The 17608-nt window shown below is 58.9% G+C and overlaps 1 protein-coding gene across 1 annotated transcript in view; it reads left to right on the forward strand.

Annotated features, from left to right (window-relative positions):
- IL16 (interleukin 16) overlaps positions 1-17608 on the forward strand; it is a 58020-nt gene that overhangs the window by 24551 nt on the left and 15861 nt on the right. Inside the window, exons 3-10 of the mRNA XM_037053500.1 lie at positions 483-591; positions 3844-3986; positions 5637-5747; positions 6847-6961; positions 9590-9663; positions 10139-10355; positions 11123-11240; positions 16334-16466. Of these exons, the coding sequence (XP_036909395.1) occupies positions 483-591; positions 3844-3986; positions 5637-5747; positions 6847-6961; positions 9590-9663; positions 10139-10355; positions 11123-11240; positions 16334-16466 (1020 nt within the window). The remainder of the gene's footprint in view (positions 1-482; positions 592-3843; positions 3987-5636; positions 5748-6846; positions 6962-9589; positions 9664-10138; positions 10356-11122; positions 11241-16333; positions 16467-17608) is intronic.

Consider the following 17608-nt stretch of genomic DNA (forward strand, 5'->3'; position numbering starts at 1 on the left):
TCTGCTTCCGAAGGGGACACTGAGCCCCAACCATGAAGGGACAAGCCCAGGGGCACAGAGAGCCAATGCTGCTGGTCCCCGACCCTCTGTGCGTCTCTGGGGAAGAACCTGTGGTGCACCGGGCGCGTTGTTTTCTTGTCAATGCTGCTCCAACGTGGCATTCCTCCGAGATCAGCCAGCTGGTTTGCAGCCGCGCCCCCGAGCCCATGGAAGAACCTGGCGCGTGACCGCCACCAGCGCTCTGCCCTTCCTGTGCTGGGGCCGCGCCCCTGCAGCCCCTCTCCCTCCCTCGCCCTTCCCTCACGCCCCTGACTCAGTGGGTGGCAGCGCCCTCACTCCTCGCCCCACGGAGCCTGTGACTTAGAGCAGGAAACACACAACCCGGCACGGGCTTCCAAGGTCAGTGTCAAAGTCTCGGTTTTCTGAGAATGTTTTTCGCTTGTAACCAACCCGGTGAGTAAAAGGCTGGAACTGTTTTGCAGGAAGCTTCTACAACTTCCTCTCGAGAAAAGTCCGGAAAACTAGAAGCACAAAGTAGTAGCTTCCTGCTCCCCAGAGTCTGTCACCAAAGGACACGCAGCAACTCCACCAGTAAGTGTCTCGCCACACGGCCGTCGGGATCGGGACCTGGCATCCGCTGGATGCCGGGACGTCAGTGACGTGGGCCATCTGGGGCGCGGGTCTGTGCCGTCCGGCTGGAGCAAACCAAGGTTGTGGGCCGCCTGCCCGTCTCAGCGCGCTGTGTGCCGCGCCGGTACCCAGTCAGTGCCCCTGTCTGCACTCTGTGTCTCGGGGAGGTGCGGCACCGAGGAGAGAGGCCGGGCTGTAGGCCTGCTCAGTCACGTGACGTCCTCCTCGGTGTCAGGAAGGCCGCTCCCTCCGTGGGCCTGTCTGCTGCAGGTCGGAAGGGCCGGGGCCGGGGCTCTGGGCGGCGGTGGCAGGGAGGATGCCAAGTCAGGGAAAGGTGAAGAGCGCAGAGAAGCAGGCAGCAACGCCCCTGCCCCAGGTGCCCGGCCAGAGAGGGTCTGTGTCACCTGAACACCGCCACGCGTTCCCCTCCTGCGGTGCTCGGCGTCCACAGAGCACACACACCTCCGCCTCCGGTGGTTGGTGGACACACAGCGTTTCACTCTGCGGGTGCGCGTGGTGTGGCAAACCGCCTCCCCAGTAGCAGGTCCTTCAGTTCTCCTCAGCGTCTCGCCGACACCCTCCACGACGGTGAGGCACTCGGACGTGGGTCCCAGCCGCGATGGCTTCCTCAGGGGAGATGGGGAGGGCCGTGGCCAGGCGTGGCTGCGAGCTAGGCATGGGCTCCAGACCCCGCCTCCCGAAGGGGCTTCGTCTGTGACAGGGACGAGCCTCTTGGCCTGTCCGCGGTGGCTGAGCTCTGCTGCGGGGCGCAGTGCTGCCACGTCAGGCATTTCCCGTGCTGGAAAGGCGTTACGCAGTCCCCACCGGCCAGTGGTGGGAAGAACTCGCCGCACAGCGGGTCACGAGCACCTGCCTCTATTAGTGCTCTTGGTGTGAGGTGCCTGTGTGTCCATTGGGGTGATCATGGTTATACCGTTAATTTATAAAAACCCTCCCGGGTAAAGCAATATTTGGCTGTCCTGTGTGTTGGACATGGCTTTCCTCGGTTGGTTGGTTTTAAGTTTTTTTACCCCAAGACGTTTTTGTCTTTGTATGCTAGTCAAATCTATTGATATTTTTTCCTTTCTAATGTTAAAGTTTCTTCTACATCCAGAGAACTATCAAATATTCAGCTATATTTTCTTTTGGTTTTTAAATAATTTTTTTCACACTCACTGTGTATCTGTAAGTTGGGTGTTTGCCATGAAGCGAGAAGCAAGACAGAATTTTTCACAAGTGGGTGGCTGACTCCAGCATCACTCGCGACCTTCAGTTTCCGCCCACCTTTTCATTTCATTCTCGTTGTTCTGTTTGTTTTTTGCAAATAGTGGGCAGCAAGATCCTGAAAGCAGGCCTGGCCGTCTCTTCACAGACAACCTCAAGCTGTCGATGTCAGGATTATAAGCAATATTTGCTTTTACTTTGACTTGTTTTAAGTCAAAGTAACGTTGACTTAAATGTTGACTTGACGTTTCTTTCCTGGCCACGCATCATTTGTTTTCTGCTCCTTGCTGTGTGTATATGTGTGTGTGTGTGTATGTGTGTGTGTGTGTGACTTCTGAAAGTGTTTTGGGAGGCTTATTCAATGTTTATTTTCACTTCCAGTTTCCTTTCAGTTAATCAGTGAACGAGGTCTGATCAGTGAAGTAGTACTCGAGACCAGGTCATCTCCCTCAGGAAAGTCGGCACCACTCGCCTGTCGTCCTGTCTCCCATCTGTTTCCCGGTCCAACTCAACTAAATCATAAGCTCACATTGTTATTATCAGATCATCTCACTGTACGGTGTCCCTTTCCAATACTGTTTAGGCTTTTGCATTGGGCTTTAGGACCACACTGTCAGCCAACTCAGTGCTACACATGTAACTGGTTTTAACTGCCCTGCCTCCCAGACAATGATTTCAGTGTGCAGGGTGTACAGTGTGCAGGCTTACCGTCGTTTGCATGGGGAACTACACAATAATTAGTCCATAAGTAATAACACAAGGGCAAACTGTTTCGTGTGCTCACAGCCCTACACCGGCTTCCACCCACCTGCCCGGGCCTGGCAGGAACACATCCCCCAGCTGTTTCCGGGAGTCGTCAGGGCTCGGAGCAGGGAGAGGAAGGCCTCCTCTTGGTGCCCCATGCCTCCCCCACCCCCACCCCTGCCCGACTCACACCCTGAACTGAGGGACACCCGTTTTCTCCTCTTTCCTGAGCCCAGCCTGGCCAGCGACTTGCTTTCTGCAGCCTGCACACAGCCTGAGTCTGTCCCACCCCAAGGGCAAAAACTCTGCCAACTGCCTTCCCCTCGAACTACTCCCATCTCACAGCTGTCTTCCCGGGTTTTTCCACACAAGCCTTGTCCCTCGCTGGAGCTGAGGGGCACTAGGAAAGCCCTGCCCTTCTGAGTCCCCGCAGCTGTGCTGTCCAGCGCAGTGTCCACTGGCCACAGCCTGAGCATGTGGTGTGAAGCTCACTGGGACCGGGAAGTGCAGGACAGGCCACAGACACTCGGGGTCCAGCAGTTGCACAGAATGCAGGAAGGATGGACAAAATCTCAAAAATAATGTTACCTGTTATCTATTATGACTCCATTTAGTATACTGGACTGATTGGAATGTATTGTTAATCCTACCCATTTCCGTTGCCTTTCTTAATGTGGCTCCTGGAACAACGTCATGCACGTGGCTTCCAGCGTGTCTAAGTGGGGACGTGCTGCTGTGGACTGCGAGGGGCCACGGCCTGCGCCCCCGGCCGGCCAGGGCAGCTGGATGTAGTGGGGTTCCTAGTCGGAGGAAAGCAGGCCTGGGGTTCCCGGGAGAGGAAGCTGGTGGCTTTGCATTTCCTCAGCTTCCCAAAGAAGAGGGAGTTGGCTCTTTGCCCGTGTCAGGGGCGTGTGCGTGCCCGGGCGTGTGTGCCTGCGTGTGGGAGGCCGTCTGCCCTCGTGGGAGCTGAAATGTGCCCAGGGGAGGCCGCCAGGTTTCCCCTCTGGTTCTGCCTGTTCTGGGGGCCCTGGTCTGTCTGCCTTGGGGTGAGCTGAGGGGACGTGCACGTGGGAGTTCTGTCTGCGGCCTTCGGCGCGGAGGGCACAGTAAGAGAAGCGCAGCGTCGCCCCTCTGTCCCCACCGCGCGGGCCCTGCACCCCTGGCCCAGGAGGGCCAGCCCGTCGGGGCTGCGGTTCTCTGCCGTTTTCCACACAAACGCATTGCTCTTTTTCCCTGCCGGTCCAGGCGTCAATCCCTACTGCCCCGTAGAGGCAGACTTCCCCGTGACCGGGAAGACGGCCGCCGCCACAGACCGGCCGCCGTACTCGCTCTGCAGCAGCCGGAAGTCTCTTTCTCAGCAGCTGGACTGTCCTGCAGGGAAGGCCGGGGTAAGCCTCTGGGGGGGGGGACCCGACTCGGGGGGGCTGGACAGGACTTGGGATGGTTTCATGTCCACACAACTGCAGGGAGGAGGGTGCAGCCCAGCGGGCGTGGCCCGCTCTGGGCAAAGGACCACGTCCTTCGGGCCGGTCGTCTCCTGAGCGCCCCGTGTGGCAGGGACCTGCAAGTGCTGCCGCTTCTGCGCACTAGCGGCCAACCCCGTAGACTTGGACCGGGATGCACCGCACCCGGGCTCCCTCTGCACCGCGGGGCCTTAGAGCAGGACGAGGGGCGGGGCCTGGGCCAGTCACATGGATTGTTGGAGGCCGCGCGGGGTTTGACGTTGCCCCTCTGGGCTCCAAAACCCGACTTTTAACCCCTGTAATAGGTGACTCGATTTATGAACATGAGCTCAGAAAGGCCTTTGGGTGGGCCCCATTTTACAGGAGGACACGGGAGCTTAGCAAGGCTGAGTTTATACATTTTGCGACTCGAGGGGCCAGCCCCTGGTGGCCCCCCAGGCCATGGCCTTGGCTGTGTGGCCATCGCTTCGCAGACGGGGCGCTGAGCGGACGGGGAAGCACAGCGTCCCCACGGGACCCCGCAGCCTGCCGGTAGCCCCGTTCCCCAAGCCCAGCCAGCGCGCAGCTCCCGTCAGGGTTCCAGCCGCCACTGCGGTCACAGGGCGCCCTCTGGCTGCAGCCTTGCCCTCCTGTCCCTCATCCCTCGGGAAAACGCCCGGTCCTGCGAAACCCTCCTGATCCTCCCAGTGCCCGTCCCCGCTCACCCGCATGTCTCCCTGGTGTGCTCATCTCTGCTGGTGCCTGCCTCCCTGGCGCACCGTGGGCTCTCCAGAGTGGGCCTCTGGGCCTGGGGCATTTGGCTGTCCCGGCACGAGCACGCAGCAGGGGCTTGAGAATTTTCTGTGCCTTCCCTTCCCTTCCTTGAGTTACCACGGTTTCCGATCACAAGTGGGAGACACTGGTATTCCAGTGCTGGGAAAAGATGGCCTCCCAGTTCAGATCGTGTTACAGGCAGGGAACCTGAGGCATGGAGGGGTGACTAGGTCCCTTCGCCCAGGTCACCAGGTGACAGCGACAGAGTCAGGGGAAACAGCAGTCTGCGGAGCTCTGAGTGTGAGCCCTGACCCCCAGGCCATGCCACCCCTCGAGTTTCGAAGGGTGTGAGGGAGGCGCTGCTCCCCCCCCCCCCCCCCCCGCCGCCGCCGCCGCCGTGGGGGCCCCTCTCCTGTGCTCCAGCCTCAGGTCTGTGATCTGAGTGTCTCGATCTCCGGTTCCTGGCCCCTGCCTGCCGCCCCTGGCTTGGCGCAAAGTAGGTCTTACTTAACGTGTCCTGCATTCTGGGGGGGTATTCCTGGCAGTCGGCTTTCCAGCCTTGCTGGAGACTGGTTAGAAGACTCACCATCCTGGGTCAGTGTGGCTGCCAGTCTGCGGGGAGGTCGGGCCCAGCAAAGCCGGCTCCTGAGTCCCCCAGACGCAGCCCCCCTGTACCAGGCCCCCAGCCATGCCCCGCTGGGCAGTGGCAGGTGTTATGGGTGGGCCCTCAGGAGAGAGGGCATTTGCAGGGTGTCCTCTGGCAGGGCGGGGTATGCTCCTGCCTGTGGACTCACCCCCCGCCCCCGTCCGTCGCTGTTACAGGGTGCCTCCAGGCCCACGCGCTCCCTGAGCACGGCCCAGCTCCTGCAGCCCTCGGCGGGCCTGCATGCCTCCGTCATCTCCAACGTGGTGCTGATGAAGGGCCAGGCCAAGGTGAGCAGGGCCGTTGCCTGCGGAAATCGCTGGAGTGACCCCAGGTCTGAGGAGCTACCGTGTCGGAGGAAGGGAGCGGCGGCCCTGCTCCAAATATACACAGTGGCACACACTCGTGGGGGTTGGGGGGTGGGGGGTGGGGGGTGGGGCCCCGGGGGGTGGGGCCCCACCCCCAGAGTCCTCGCTCTTCTGCCTCCTTGCTTCTGTGTCCTGGGAGCTCTGGAGACGGGAGGGGACACAGGAGGGGAGACTGAGGTTGCTGGGCCTCATCGCGGGAGTGGCCGTCTCCACTTCCAAGTTGCATCCACCCAGCCCTGCTTCCTGGCTGGCAGTCACCATGCTGTGTCCCCCTGGCACTGAGGGAGACGAGGTTTAGAAATAGTTGACTCTCAGGTCGTTTGCCTTGGTTGAATGAGTGCACAGTGGAAACGGGCACCAGGACTCCTGCAAGGACGGCCGAGGGTGGTGGAATTTATGTCGGAGTGTCTGCTCCTGTGTCACTGGGGTGCTGTCACCCGACCCAGCTGGCGCGCCTGGGGCCGGGTCACCAACCGGAGGCCTGCAGGAGGGCGGCCAGCTCAGGGCCCAGTTGAGGGAGAGGGCAGGTCGGCAGCGTGTCCTCAGCCAGGGGAGGGCTGCGGCAGGACAGCGGGCAGGGACAGCGCTGGCGGGAGAGGGAGCCCCTCCCGGGAAGCCGTGCTGTGCACTGCAGGGGGCTGTGACCCCTGAGGTCGGGGTCATGTTGCTATGGAAACAGCCTGTGAGTGAGGGGCTGTCGGCACCAGCACCGTCTTTGAAGGAAAGGTGAACTCAGAGACAGGAAGTGCCCACCCAGAACTGTCCGTGAAGGGGAGTGTCCACCCAGGCACCCTCTTTGTGGGCCACAGCAGCCTGTGCAGGACCTCTGGAGGGTGCGTGGCCCTGCCTGGCCTCAGCGTCGCACACAGCTCTTCCGCTCTCTGCGTTCAGTCCTGAGACCCTGCAACCAGAGCCGTCCAAGGCTCCCTGAATCCTGGGTGCAGGGCTGGAGCCCGCCCTCCGGACGCGACTGGAGCCCCAGGGGACCCTCCGAAGTCTGAGTCCGCTCTCCCTTCCCCAGGGCCTGGGCTTCAGCATCGTGGGGGGAAAGGACAGCATTTACGGCCCCATCGGCATTTACGTCAAAACCATCTTCGCGGAGGGTGCCGCTGCCGCCGACGGCCGGCTACAAGAAGGTACGGTCCCCAGCGCCGCCTCAGATCCTGGGAAGGCGGGGTGCGTCCGACCCTTCAGAGCACAGCAGCGGACGGATCCTGCAGTCTGCGCACCACGGCCTGCTCCCTTCTTGTTCAGACGTGCATGGCCAGAGGCCCTGTCCTTCGCCGTCCCCACCCTCCCTGCCTCACAGCCATAGGGCTCGGTGCATCCAGTTGGCTGGGGAGATACCCTCTGCGGGCCGACTGTGTTCTAGGTGCCAGGCAGGGAGACTTCCCAGGCGTGTCCCTGTTGGTGGGAGTTCTTGGTCCGTCCCGCTGCTGGCTGCACTCCTGCCCATTCTCCTGCTCTTAGCTCAAGAGTCAGGGGCCTGGGGACACGAGGTGCCTCCTGAGTGCCCTGCCCTGTCTTCTTGTCCTGTGGGGTCAGGTGTCCTCCAGCCCCCACTGCACCCCACAGTCCCGTTTGGGTTGTTGGGCAGCGGGTTTGGGCCCGGGAGGCAGAACTCAGGGCCAGGCTTTCATGGAGCGAGGGGAGGCCCTGCAGCCTGGGCCGCTCACCCATGGGGGTTGGGGAGGGGGCACCCCTCTCTCTTCCCTTGGGTCAGGTCCGAGGCAGGGCCGGGTTGAGGCAGGGCAGGCGGGCGGCAGCGGGCCTCTGCCTGGTGCCACAGAGCTGTAAACCGTGTAGATGTATGTCAACCTGTGGTTGTTCTGTGTCCGTACGGTCAGAAGGATTTTTGGTTCTTGTGTGGCCCGTGCCCATTCAAGGACAGTCAGATTTCAGTCTCCGCAGAAAGCTGTACAGGGACGCGGCCACGTCCGCTCACTGGCCTCTCGTCTGTGATGCTTCGGGGCTACAGGGCCTGGCCGTGGGCAGTACTCACCCTCCCGCTTTCCTACCGGAAGCGCACCAGCTCTGGCATCCGCGGGGCTGTGCACGTGGGCAGGGCAGCCAGTGGCGGTTTCACGACGGGGGAGGGGCCGGCCCTGATAGGGAGCAGAGTGCAGAGGGACCAGGGGCAGGGGGTGCCGATGGCACAGGTGACAGCCTCCTTGGAGGTGGCACGTGAGGGGCGGGTCGGAGAAAACACGTGGGTTTCTGGGCTGAGTGAGGAGAGATGACGGATCCCAGGGAGCAAGAGGGGAGGGAGGAGCGGCGGGAGCACAGAAATGGGGCCTCGTGGGTCTGTTTTCCATTTCTGCTCTTTATAGTGCGGTTGGTGGGCAGTGTCCTCCCGTTTTCAGGCAGCATCTCGGTTACACCTGCACACGTTCGTGCCATTTGTGGGGTCCGGTGCCCTGCTCACACCCGCGCCACCCCGGTATTAGTGATGCTGTTCCCTCCCCGCACTCCGCCCCCCATGCCCACTCTCTGACTGCCGGGCTGTGCTCTCGGTCCCTCCCCTGTGTCACCAGCCCCCAGTCCCCTCACCTCTGGTGCCCATGAGTCTGTTCTGTGTCATTTTTTTTAAAGAATAAAGGCTTTTTAAAATTGATTTTATTTTCAGAGAGGGGAAGGGAGGGAGAAAGAGAGGGAGAGAAACGTCAGTGTGTGGTTGCTTGTTGTGCACCCCCTAGTGGGGACCTGGCCTGCAACCCAGGCATGGGTCCCGCCTGGGAATTGAACAGGCAACCCTTTGGTGTGCAGGCCAGCACACTGTCCACTGACCCACACCAGCCAGGGCCATTCTCTCTGTAGCTTGAGTTTGGTTCTGTTTTGTTTGATGATTGGCTTTGTTGTTTTAGATTCCCTATGTTAGTGACATCATAGGGTGTTTGTCTTTCTCTGACTTACTTCACTGAGCATGGTACCCTGTAGGTCCATCCTCGTTGTTGCAAATGGCAGGGTTTCTTTTTTTTTTTTTTTTACAGGTGAGTAATGCTCCCTTGTGTATCTGTATCACAACTCTTTTAACCGCTCATTTGTTGCTGGACACCTAGGCTGCCTGCATACCTTGGTTATTGTGAATAACGTTGCCCTGAGCACCGGGGTACCTGAGTCTTTTTTCATGAGTGTTTGGGTTTCTTCAGGTAAATTCCCAGAAGTGGAATCACTGTGTCCTGTGGTGGTTCCCTGAGTTTATTTTTGGGCTCTCTGTTCCATTGTGTTTGTCCGTGTGTCTATTTTGTGACAGAACCATGGTGTTTTGAGCGCTGTGGCTTTGTAGTGCAGTTTGCTGTCAGGTTGTGTGATACACGTCCGACCTTGTCCTTCTTTCCAAGATTTCCTTGGCTTTTCAGGGTCATCTGTGGCTCCGTGTAAGTGTTAAGACTATTTGTTCTCATTGTGTGAGAAATGCCGCTGATGTTTTGATAGGCGTCGGGTTGCTGTGGGTGGGGTGGACTTTCTGCCCGTGAGGCCGCAGGGGAGGAGGCGGACAGGGACCAGGCCAGGCCGCCTGCGCCCGGCTCAGAATGCTGATGTCCTGGGAGGGCACAGGTGCTGAGGGGCCCATCACGCTGCCCCTGCAGCTTCAGCGGGAGGCGGGGCAGGGGTTGGATACCCCATGAGAAGTGTCTCCGAGGTCCTCTGTGCTCCATGCAAACCCAGGGCAGGAGGGCGAGCCCCAAGTTCCTGCAGGGTAAGGAGGACGTCCCTCATGGGGCAGCAGTCTTGTCAGCCACAGGTTCTCCCTGTCCCGACAGGTGACGAAATTCTGGAACTCAACGGTGAATCAATGGCAGGACTGACCCATCAGGACGCCTTGCAGAAGTTTAAGGTGATCGCCTGTTACCAGGATGCTGCCCAGCCCCGAGCACTGCCCCCCTCACTCAGACCTGCAGGTTCAGGCCGTGGGGTCCACCCGAGGGGCGGGGGCCCAGGGCGAAAGCAAGGCCTGGCTCAGAAAAAGTCGTGTGGCCGAGATCGCTCGGGCAGGGTGAGGGCGAGGGGTGCACTTCAGCCACTGAAGTTAGAAGCTTTCTCTGTGTTTACGTCGATACAGTTACAAGTCTGTGTCAGGTCTGTAAGGTGATCACTAAAAAGTGTTTTTCAGCCTCCATTCTACTTTGATAGGTTCAGGACTCAAATCTTTGTATGTACCGCACATACGTCCTACGTGTAATGTGTGCTCTCTGGTACACACATGTGAGGCACACGATTACATGCACACACACGGCTGTTCGGAGGCCTGTTTTTTTGCACCTTGCCCGCAGTCGGCCCTGAGCTCCGAGGCGCCTTCTCTTCCCTTCCAGCAAGCCAAAAAGGGGCTGCTCACCCTCACGGTGCGGACCCGCCTGACGGCCCCCCACGCCCCCAGCAGCCACCTGTCGCCCCCGCTGTGCCGCTCCCTGAGCTCCAGCTCCTGCGTCGCCAAGGACGGCAGCACCTTCCTGCTGGGAGATGCCGAGGCTGCTGCCAGCGCCCGCAAGCCCAGTTACAGAGTCCTGGTGGAGGTGTCCCTGACGAAAGGTAGCGTGTGCCTCCTCCCGGGCTCTGCGGTCCCCTCCCCCCACCTTCCCTCACCGGGTGTCTCTGGGGACGGGGTGGTGTTGTCCAGGAGTGGGTTCCACGCCCGTGCTCGGCGGGAGGGCTGGCGCTGTGGGTCCACAGGTCCCAGGAGACACTGGCCGACCCAGGTGGTGTCCCAGTGCGGGGCCCAAACCCAGCGGCAGAAAGCAACCGCTGGTGGCTCCTTAACTGGCCCCCTGGGCTCCCTTCTTCACTGCCCCTGTTCCTCTCTTCATGGCCGCCAGTGAAATAGGAAAAAGCAGAAATCGGGCCACGCCTCTTCCCCGTTCGCACGGCCCCCGTGAGGCCGGCCGGCCTCCCTGTGCACGTCCTCTCATCCCGCCGTCCCTGGGGCCCTCGGCAGTGGCCGGGGTGTCCGCTTCTCCCTGGCCCACCCCTGGTTCGTTCCTATCCTTTGTCCTGTAGCCTAAGTGTTGTCCCCTGTGAGGCCTGAGTGGCCCTGCTGTCCTTTCTAGCACATCACCCGCGTGACACAGTCCCTGCCTCCCTCCCTCGTTCCTGCCCTTCCCCACTTGCTCTTTCTCGATGTCCCTGCCGCTCAGTGCTGGGACGGCCCCCAGAGCTGTGCCCAGCCACCGCGGGGGCCCCTCAGTGCGGGGGCATCCCTGCCGTGGTCAGGAGGGGACAGTGACCGATGTGATGGTGTGCAGGCTCCTGGTAGCCCGGGAGCCCCAGGGAGTCTGAGCAGCCCTCCCGTCTGTCCGCAGAGGCCGGCGTGGGTCTGGGGATCGGCCTGTGCAGCGTGCCCTACTTCCAGGGTGTCTCGGGCATCTTCGTCCACACGCTCTCGCCGGGGTCGGTGGCACACCTGGACGGACGGCTGCGGTAGGTTCCTTTCTCTGGGTCTGGGAAGACCCCTGATGCACAACAGCGGGGGTTCCTAGGCTGCCGGGGGGGCTGCTGTGGAGACGACTCAATGGCCCAGCGGCATGGAAGCCACCGGGGAGTGTGTTGGGAACCCGGGGTCCCGTCCCCTCCCAGACCTGCTGCACCCGAGTCTGCGTTCACCAGGGTCCCTGAGGTCTGCGTGGCCAGGGAGGGCAGAGCGGCCTCCTCTGGGAGGACGGCAGGATAAGGAGGACAGGCGGCGTGGCCGCAATTCGGTTCGGGTCCAACTTGCTCCAGGGTAGGAGTGCCATCGGCGTGCCCGACTGACCTGCTGGCCTAAAGAAAGTATTTTCAGGCATTTTTAAAAAAAAATTGTTATTGAATTTATTGGCGTGACACGGGTTCATGAAATCGTAGAGGTTTCAGGTGTACAGTTTGATATATCATCTGCACTGTGGGCTCAGCACCCCAAGTCAGGCCTCCCTCCATCACCATGTACCCGCTTTTCCCTCCCCTCCCTTCCTCCACCCCTTTCTGTGTCTATGAGGTGTTTTTGTTTTGTTTTTTGTTTTTGCTTAATCCTTTCCCCTTTTTCTCGCAGTCCCCCAACCTCCCTCCCTTCTGACACCTCTCAGTCTCTTCTCTGTATCTGACTCTGTTTCTGGTTTGTTAGTTTATTTTGTCCATCAGATGCCCCGGACGAGATCAGGTGGTACGTGAAAGGTTTTCTCAGGCTCCGCCGAGGAAGAAATGCCCATCAGCCACAGCGCTGGGCGGTGTAGAGCTTTACTGGGGTTCGCGCCCCAGGGCGAGGTTCCCCGGCCGGCAGAGTGGGAGTGGGAATGTGGCGGGGTTTTATATTGGTTGCTCTCTCCGTGGGAGCTGGGGATTGGTCCCCCTTGAACAAAGCGGCGATAGTCATTGGTGGTTCCCTCGGCTCAGGTTGCTATGCGGATTTCCGCTTCGGCCGAGCCCGCCCTTTCGGGTCCCTGGTGTGACGTCAGCCGTCCTTTCCGGGTTCTACGTCAGCCGCCATTTTGTCCTCCCCCGCCCATCCCGACAGTATTTGCCTTTCTCGCGTATTTCACGCAACTGCGTCATCTCCAGGTCCAGCCACGCTGTCCCAAAGGGCAAGATTCTCTTCTTCGTGGCCAAGCAGTGGTGCACTGTGTAAACATGTAATAACGTGAGTGCGGAAGCTTCTTCACCCACTGGCCTCCCGAGGGGCCCTGGCTGCTTCCGTTTCTTGGCGACTGTGGATGACGCTGCAGCGAACGTGGGGTGCTCACGGTCTTTCCAAATCAGTGTCTCCGGCCCCTTCGGATAGACTCCCAGCAGTGGAATCACTGGGTCAGAGGCAGTTCCGGTTTTCATTTTTTGAGCGTTTTCCGTAGAATTTTCCACAGCGGCTGCGCCAGCCTACAACCGCACCAACAGTGCGCGGGGTTCCCGGTTCTGTCCGCCCTCGCCAGCACCCGCCATTGTCGATTTCTTGCTGGTGGCCGTTCTGACGGTGTGTGGTCATTTCCCATCCTGGTTTTAGTTCACGTGTCTCTGACGAGTGATGTCGAGCACTTGTCACATCTGCGAGCCACCTGCATGTCCTCTGTGCTTGGACCAGGGTCTGTTCCGGTCCTTTGCCCGCGGTGCAGTCGATCGCTTGTTTTTTAGGTGTTGTGTTGTGTGAGGTCTTGCCGCACGGTGGATGCCAACCCGCATCAGGTGTGTGTCGGCGGGCCGCCCGACTTGTGTGTGGACACGCAGCTTGTAGGCAAGTGGAGATCGGAAGTGTCTTTTCAGTGGGCGGGCTGGATGCGGTCACAGCACTTTTGTCCGGTCTTGCCGCGGATGCTCACCCCCCGTGGCGTCCGCACACCGACCGTCTCGTCTCAGGTCGTCTCTCCCCCACGCAGTGGGTTCTCTCATGCGTCCTCTCTCACTGGGTTTGCATTTCGCTCAGCCAGCCGAGTCTTGCCCTAGTTTTGAAGGTGGTCCGGTCACGGCAGTCTGTAGAGACACACCCTGGTCAGGCCGGGTCAGCGCCGAGCCACGGAGGGAAGGGTGGGTTTGCTTGTCCCTGTGTGCTCCTGGGGCCTGACCACAGAGAGGGACTGACCCTGCATGGGAAGCTTTGGGGTCCCCTGCGTGTGGTGCTGTGTGGGCGCGGCTTTCAGGATGGGCGCCTGCCTGCCTTCCGGACAGCACAGTCGGGGACGGGTGTGCAGGCCACCTGGGCCGGAGGAAGCACAGGCTGTCGCAGGTCACCCGAGTCCCCGTGTCAGCCCTGCTGATCGGCAGCGAGGCCGGGCGAGCAGACAGGAGTCTGCTGTCTGGGTTTTGTTTAAACACAGGTGCGCTGGAGCAGAGCCCAGTGCCTGCTGACCGGCTGTCTGTGCTGGCCGTTTTCCTGCGGCAGCGGCTGAGCTGTTGAGACAGACGGCGTGGCGCATGGCGCCTGATGCAGGTGCACGTTGGCCTCTCCAGAAAAACGTCTGGTTCCTAAGCAAGGCAGTTATTTTTTTCTTTTTTTAAAATATATTTTATTGATTATGCTATCACAGTTGTCCCATTTCCCCCCTTCATTCCCCTCCACCCTGCACACCCCTCCCACCCACATTCCCCCCTTTAGTTTATGACCATGTGTCATACTTACAAGTTCTTTAGCTTCTACATTTCCCATACTATTCTTTCCCTCCTCCTATTTTCTACCTACCGTCTATGCTACTTATTCTCTGTACCTTCCCCGCCCCTCTCCTCCTCCCACTCCCCTGTTGCTAACCCTCCATGTGATCTCCATTTCTGTGGTTGTGTTCCTGTTCTAGTTGTTTGCTTAGATTTTGTTTTAAGTGTGGTTGTTAATAATTGTGAGTTTGCTGTCCTTTCACTGTTCCTATTTTTCATCTTCTTTTTCTTAGATAAGTCCCTTTAACATTTCATATAATAAGGGCTTGGTGATGATGAACTCCTTGAACTTGACCTTATCTGAGAAGCACTTTATCTGCCCTTCCATTCTAAATGAAAGCTTTGCTGTATAAAGCATTCTTGGATGTAGGTCTTTGGATTTCATGACTTGGAATACTTCTTTCCAGCCCCTTCTTGCCTGTAAGGTCTCTTTTGAGAAATCCGCTGACAGTCTGATGGGTACTCCTTTGTGGGTGACTGTCCCCTTATCCCTTGATGCTTCTAGGATTCTCTCCTTCATTTTGGTCTTGGCTAATGTAATTATGATGTGCCTTGGTGTGTTCCTTCTTGTGTACAACTTCTTTGCGACCTTCGGAGCTTCCTGGATTTCCTGGAAGTCTATTTCCTTTGCCAGATTGGGGAAGTTCTCCTTTATTATTTATTCAAGTAAGTTTTCCACTCATGGCTGTTCCTCTTCCCCTTCTGGTACCCCTATCATTTGGAAGTTGGAACATTTAAAGATATCCTGGAGGTTCCTAGGCCTCTCCTCATTTTTTTGAATTCTCATTTCTTCATTCCTTTCTGGTGGGATGTTTCTTTCTTTCTTCTGGTCCACTCCATTGATTTGAGTCCCAGTTTCCTTCCCATCACTATTGGTTCCCTGTGCATTTTCCTTCATTTCACTTAGCTTAGCCTTCATTTTTTTCATCTAATTTGCAACCAAATTCAACCAGTTCTGTGAGCATCCTGATCAGCAGTGCTGTGAACTGTGCATCTGATAGATTGGCTACCTCTTGGTTGCTTAGAAGTATTTGTTCTGGAGCTTTAATATGTTCATTCATTTGGGCCTTTTTTTTGTCCTGCGCACCTGTTACGTAGTGATGGGCGGAGCCTTAGGTGTTCACCAGGGGGGGGCCCTCAGTCGCTGGTTTTGACGCTCTATGTGGGGGCGGGGCCTGAGAGGGAAACATGGTGTTTGCTCCAGTCTCTCTTGGATTTCAGTCCCTTCCGCCACTTCCCCCAAGCAAACTGGGCCCTTCTGGTGCTGATTCCCAGGTGGGTAGGTTTGTGTACGTTCTAGGACCCTGTGGGTCTCTCCAACAGACTCTCCTGTGAGGCCAGGAGTCTCTCGGCACCTCAACCCCCACAGGTGTTTTCAGGGTTTTTGAGGCTTATTTCAGGTGTTATGAGGTTTATTTCCCCGTGCTGGGACCCCAGGTTGTGTGGTCTGTCTTGCTCCCATTTTGCCTGGTTTATCTGAGCACGAATGTGGGACCGCCTGGGCAGCCAGCCGCCTTACTCATTGTGCCCGGCTTCCCAATTGCCATCTCACTGGGTCCGCCTGCTGCCCTCGTGTTCCCGGGGTTTGTCACCTGCCGCCTTCTGCACCCGGTGCCACCACTTTTTTTCCTGCACCCCTCCTACTGGTCTGGATGAATGTGTCTATTTTACCTCCTTGGTTGTTTGACTTTCATACAGTGCTGTTATCTGTCAGTTCTGGTTGTTACTTTGTTTCTGAATTGTTGTTGTCCTCCTTTTGGTTGTGTGAGGAGGCACAGAGTGTCTACCCCACCTCCATCTTGGCTGGAAGTCCTAAGCAGGGCATTTGTTACTGGGGAGGGAATGGTGCCTTTTGTTCCATAGTTTCCCTATGCACCTGGGGCTGGACTGTGCCAACCCCCCTTGTCCCGGTGTGGCTGTCCGTTTTGTGCTTCGGGTTTTCCCCGTTCGGCTCTCACTGCACAACGGAACGAGGCCGTCCCTTTCTTTCCCAGTGTCCGTCTGCAAGCACCTCAGTGCTTGCCCCGCCCGTTTATTTCCTCTTCACCTTTCAGCATGTCTGACCCTCCTTCCCCCAAACTCAGGCTCCCACGGGGACACGGAGGCCCATGGACCAGCTGTGACCAGCTGACGTGTGTGAGAGGGCGGGGACACCGGGGGGTTGGGGCCAGACCCAGACGAGCCTCTGCTCCGTCTTCTCACTCTGCTCGCTGGGCCAGGGGTGACCTGTGTGCGGCCTTGGGTCGCCCTGGTCTGCATTTGTCAGGTGACCACAGACGTCTGCTCAATCACGTGGCTTTGAAGTCCCGTGCCAGGGCCCGGCAGGAGCACCTCTCCCCCCCTCCGCGCCCCCATCTGCCCGCCGACGGATGAGTGTTGCCCACGGCCTGCTGTCTGTGCTATTGCAGGTGTGGCGACGAGATTGTGGAGATCAACGAGTCCCCCGTGCACTGCATGTCCCTCAACGACGCCCACGCGGTCCTGAGCCACTGCAGCCCTGGGCCCGTGCCCATCACGGTCAGCCGGCACCCAGACCCGCAGGTAATACCGCTTGGGACATCTGGTCTTCACGCTCGCTCGCTCTGCGTGAGCGCTGAATGCGGGAGGAGACTGGGCTGGGTTTCGACCTCCGTTTCCTAGAGTGTGTCCCCAGTGTGTGTGGTGACGAAGGTCCACAGCAGCACAGACTCCCTGACCGTCCTGGCCGCCTCGGGCGGGTGGCACAAGGGCTCCTGCAGCCGCGTCACAGGCTCCAGGGGAGGGACAGGGAGGTGTGCAGCGGGTGCCCCCTAGCAGGACTGACACAGTAGCAGCTGCTGCACAGAGTGGTGACAACTGGTGGGGGGGCATGGGGGACCCAAGCCGGGACCCCCAGAGGCTAGGTTTCCAGGCACAGAATCCGGGAGGACCCTTCCCTGCAGTGTGAGGAAGACCGGGTTCGACGCTAGGGAGTCTGACCGGGGTCGGCAGGTTCCTGGCCCGCCAGGCCCAGTGGGGCCGACATCTCAGGCAGCATGTGTTTCCAATGAACTGGGGCGAAGCTGGTTAACAAAGTCACACAGGTTTCAGGTGTGCGGTTGTGGGGCGCGTGGGCTGTGGATCGACCTGTGCGTCTATCACCCAGTCAGGTCTCCTCCTCCCCACACGGTCGTCTATGTCTGTGGGAATGTGGTTTTTGCTAATCTGCGTGCCTTTTTGTTTCTTTCTTTAACCAGACTTCACTGTTTCTTTCCTTTTAGAGAGAGGGGGAGGGAGGGAGGAAGAGAGGGCCAGAGGCACCCATGTGTGGTTGCCTCTGGAGCGCCCCCTGCTGGGGAGCTGGCAGGCAGCCTGGGCCTGTGCCCAGACTGGGAGTCAGACCTGCGACCCTTTGGTTCCCAGGCTGCACTCAGTCCACCGAGCCGCTGGGGCAGTTTTCTCTCCTTCTGACAGCAGGCATCCCCCCAGGGGTGACCCACTGGCTTACTGCGTCCCGGTCTACCCGCAGCCCCCTGAGTCTGTGTGGGGGTGTTTTCATGCGTCTCCTGGTTGTCTGCCTGTTTGGGTTGTTTGGTTTCATTGTCTCCTCTTTAGTGCCCTTTGTTGGTCGACAGAGGCCTACCTTTTTGTCATCATTATTGTACTTGTTAGGTATTTGTGTGTTAGCGTAATTGTTGTTCCAGTCGTTTCCTGCCTTTTACTCC

The sequence above is a fragment of the Sturnira hondurensis genome, unplaced genomic scaffold, assembly GCF_014824575.4.
Source record: "Sturnira hondurensis isolate 20B ecotype Veracruz unplaced genomic scaffold, ASM1482457v3 Scaffold0007865, whole genome shotgun sequence".
Taxonomy (NCBI): Eukaryota; Metazoa; Chordata; class Mammalia; order Chiroptera; family Phyllostomidae; genus Sturnira; species Sturnira hondurensis.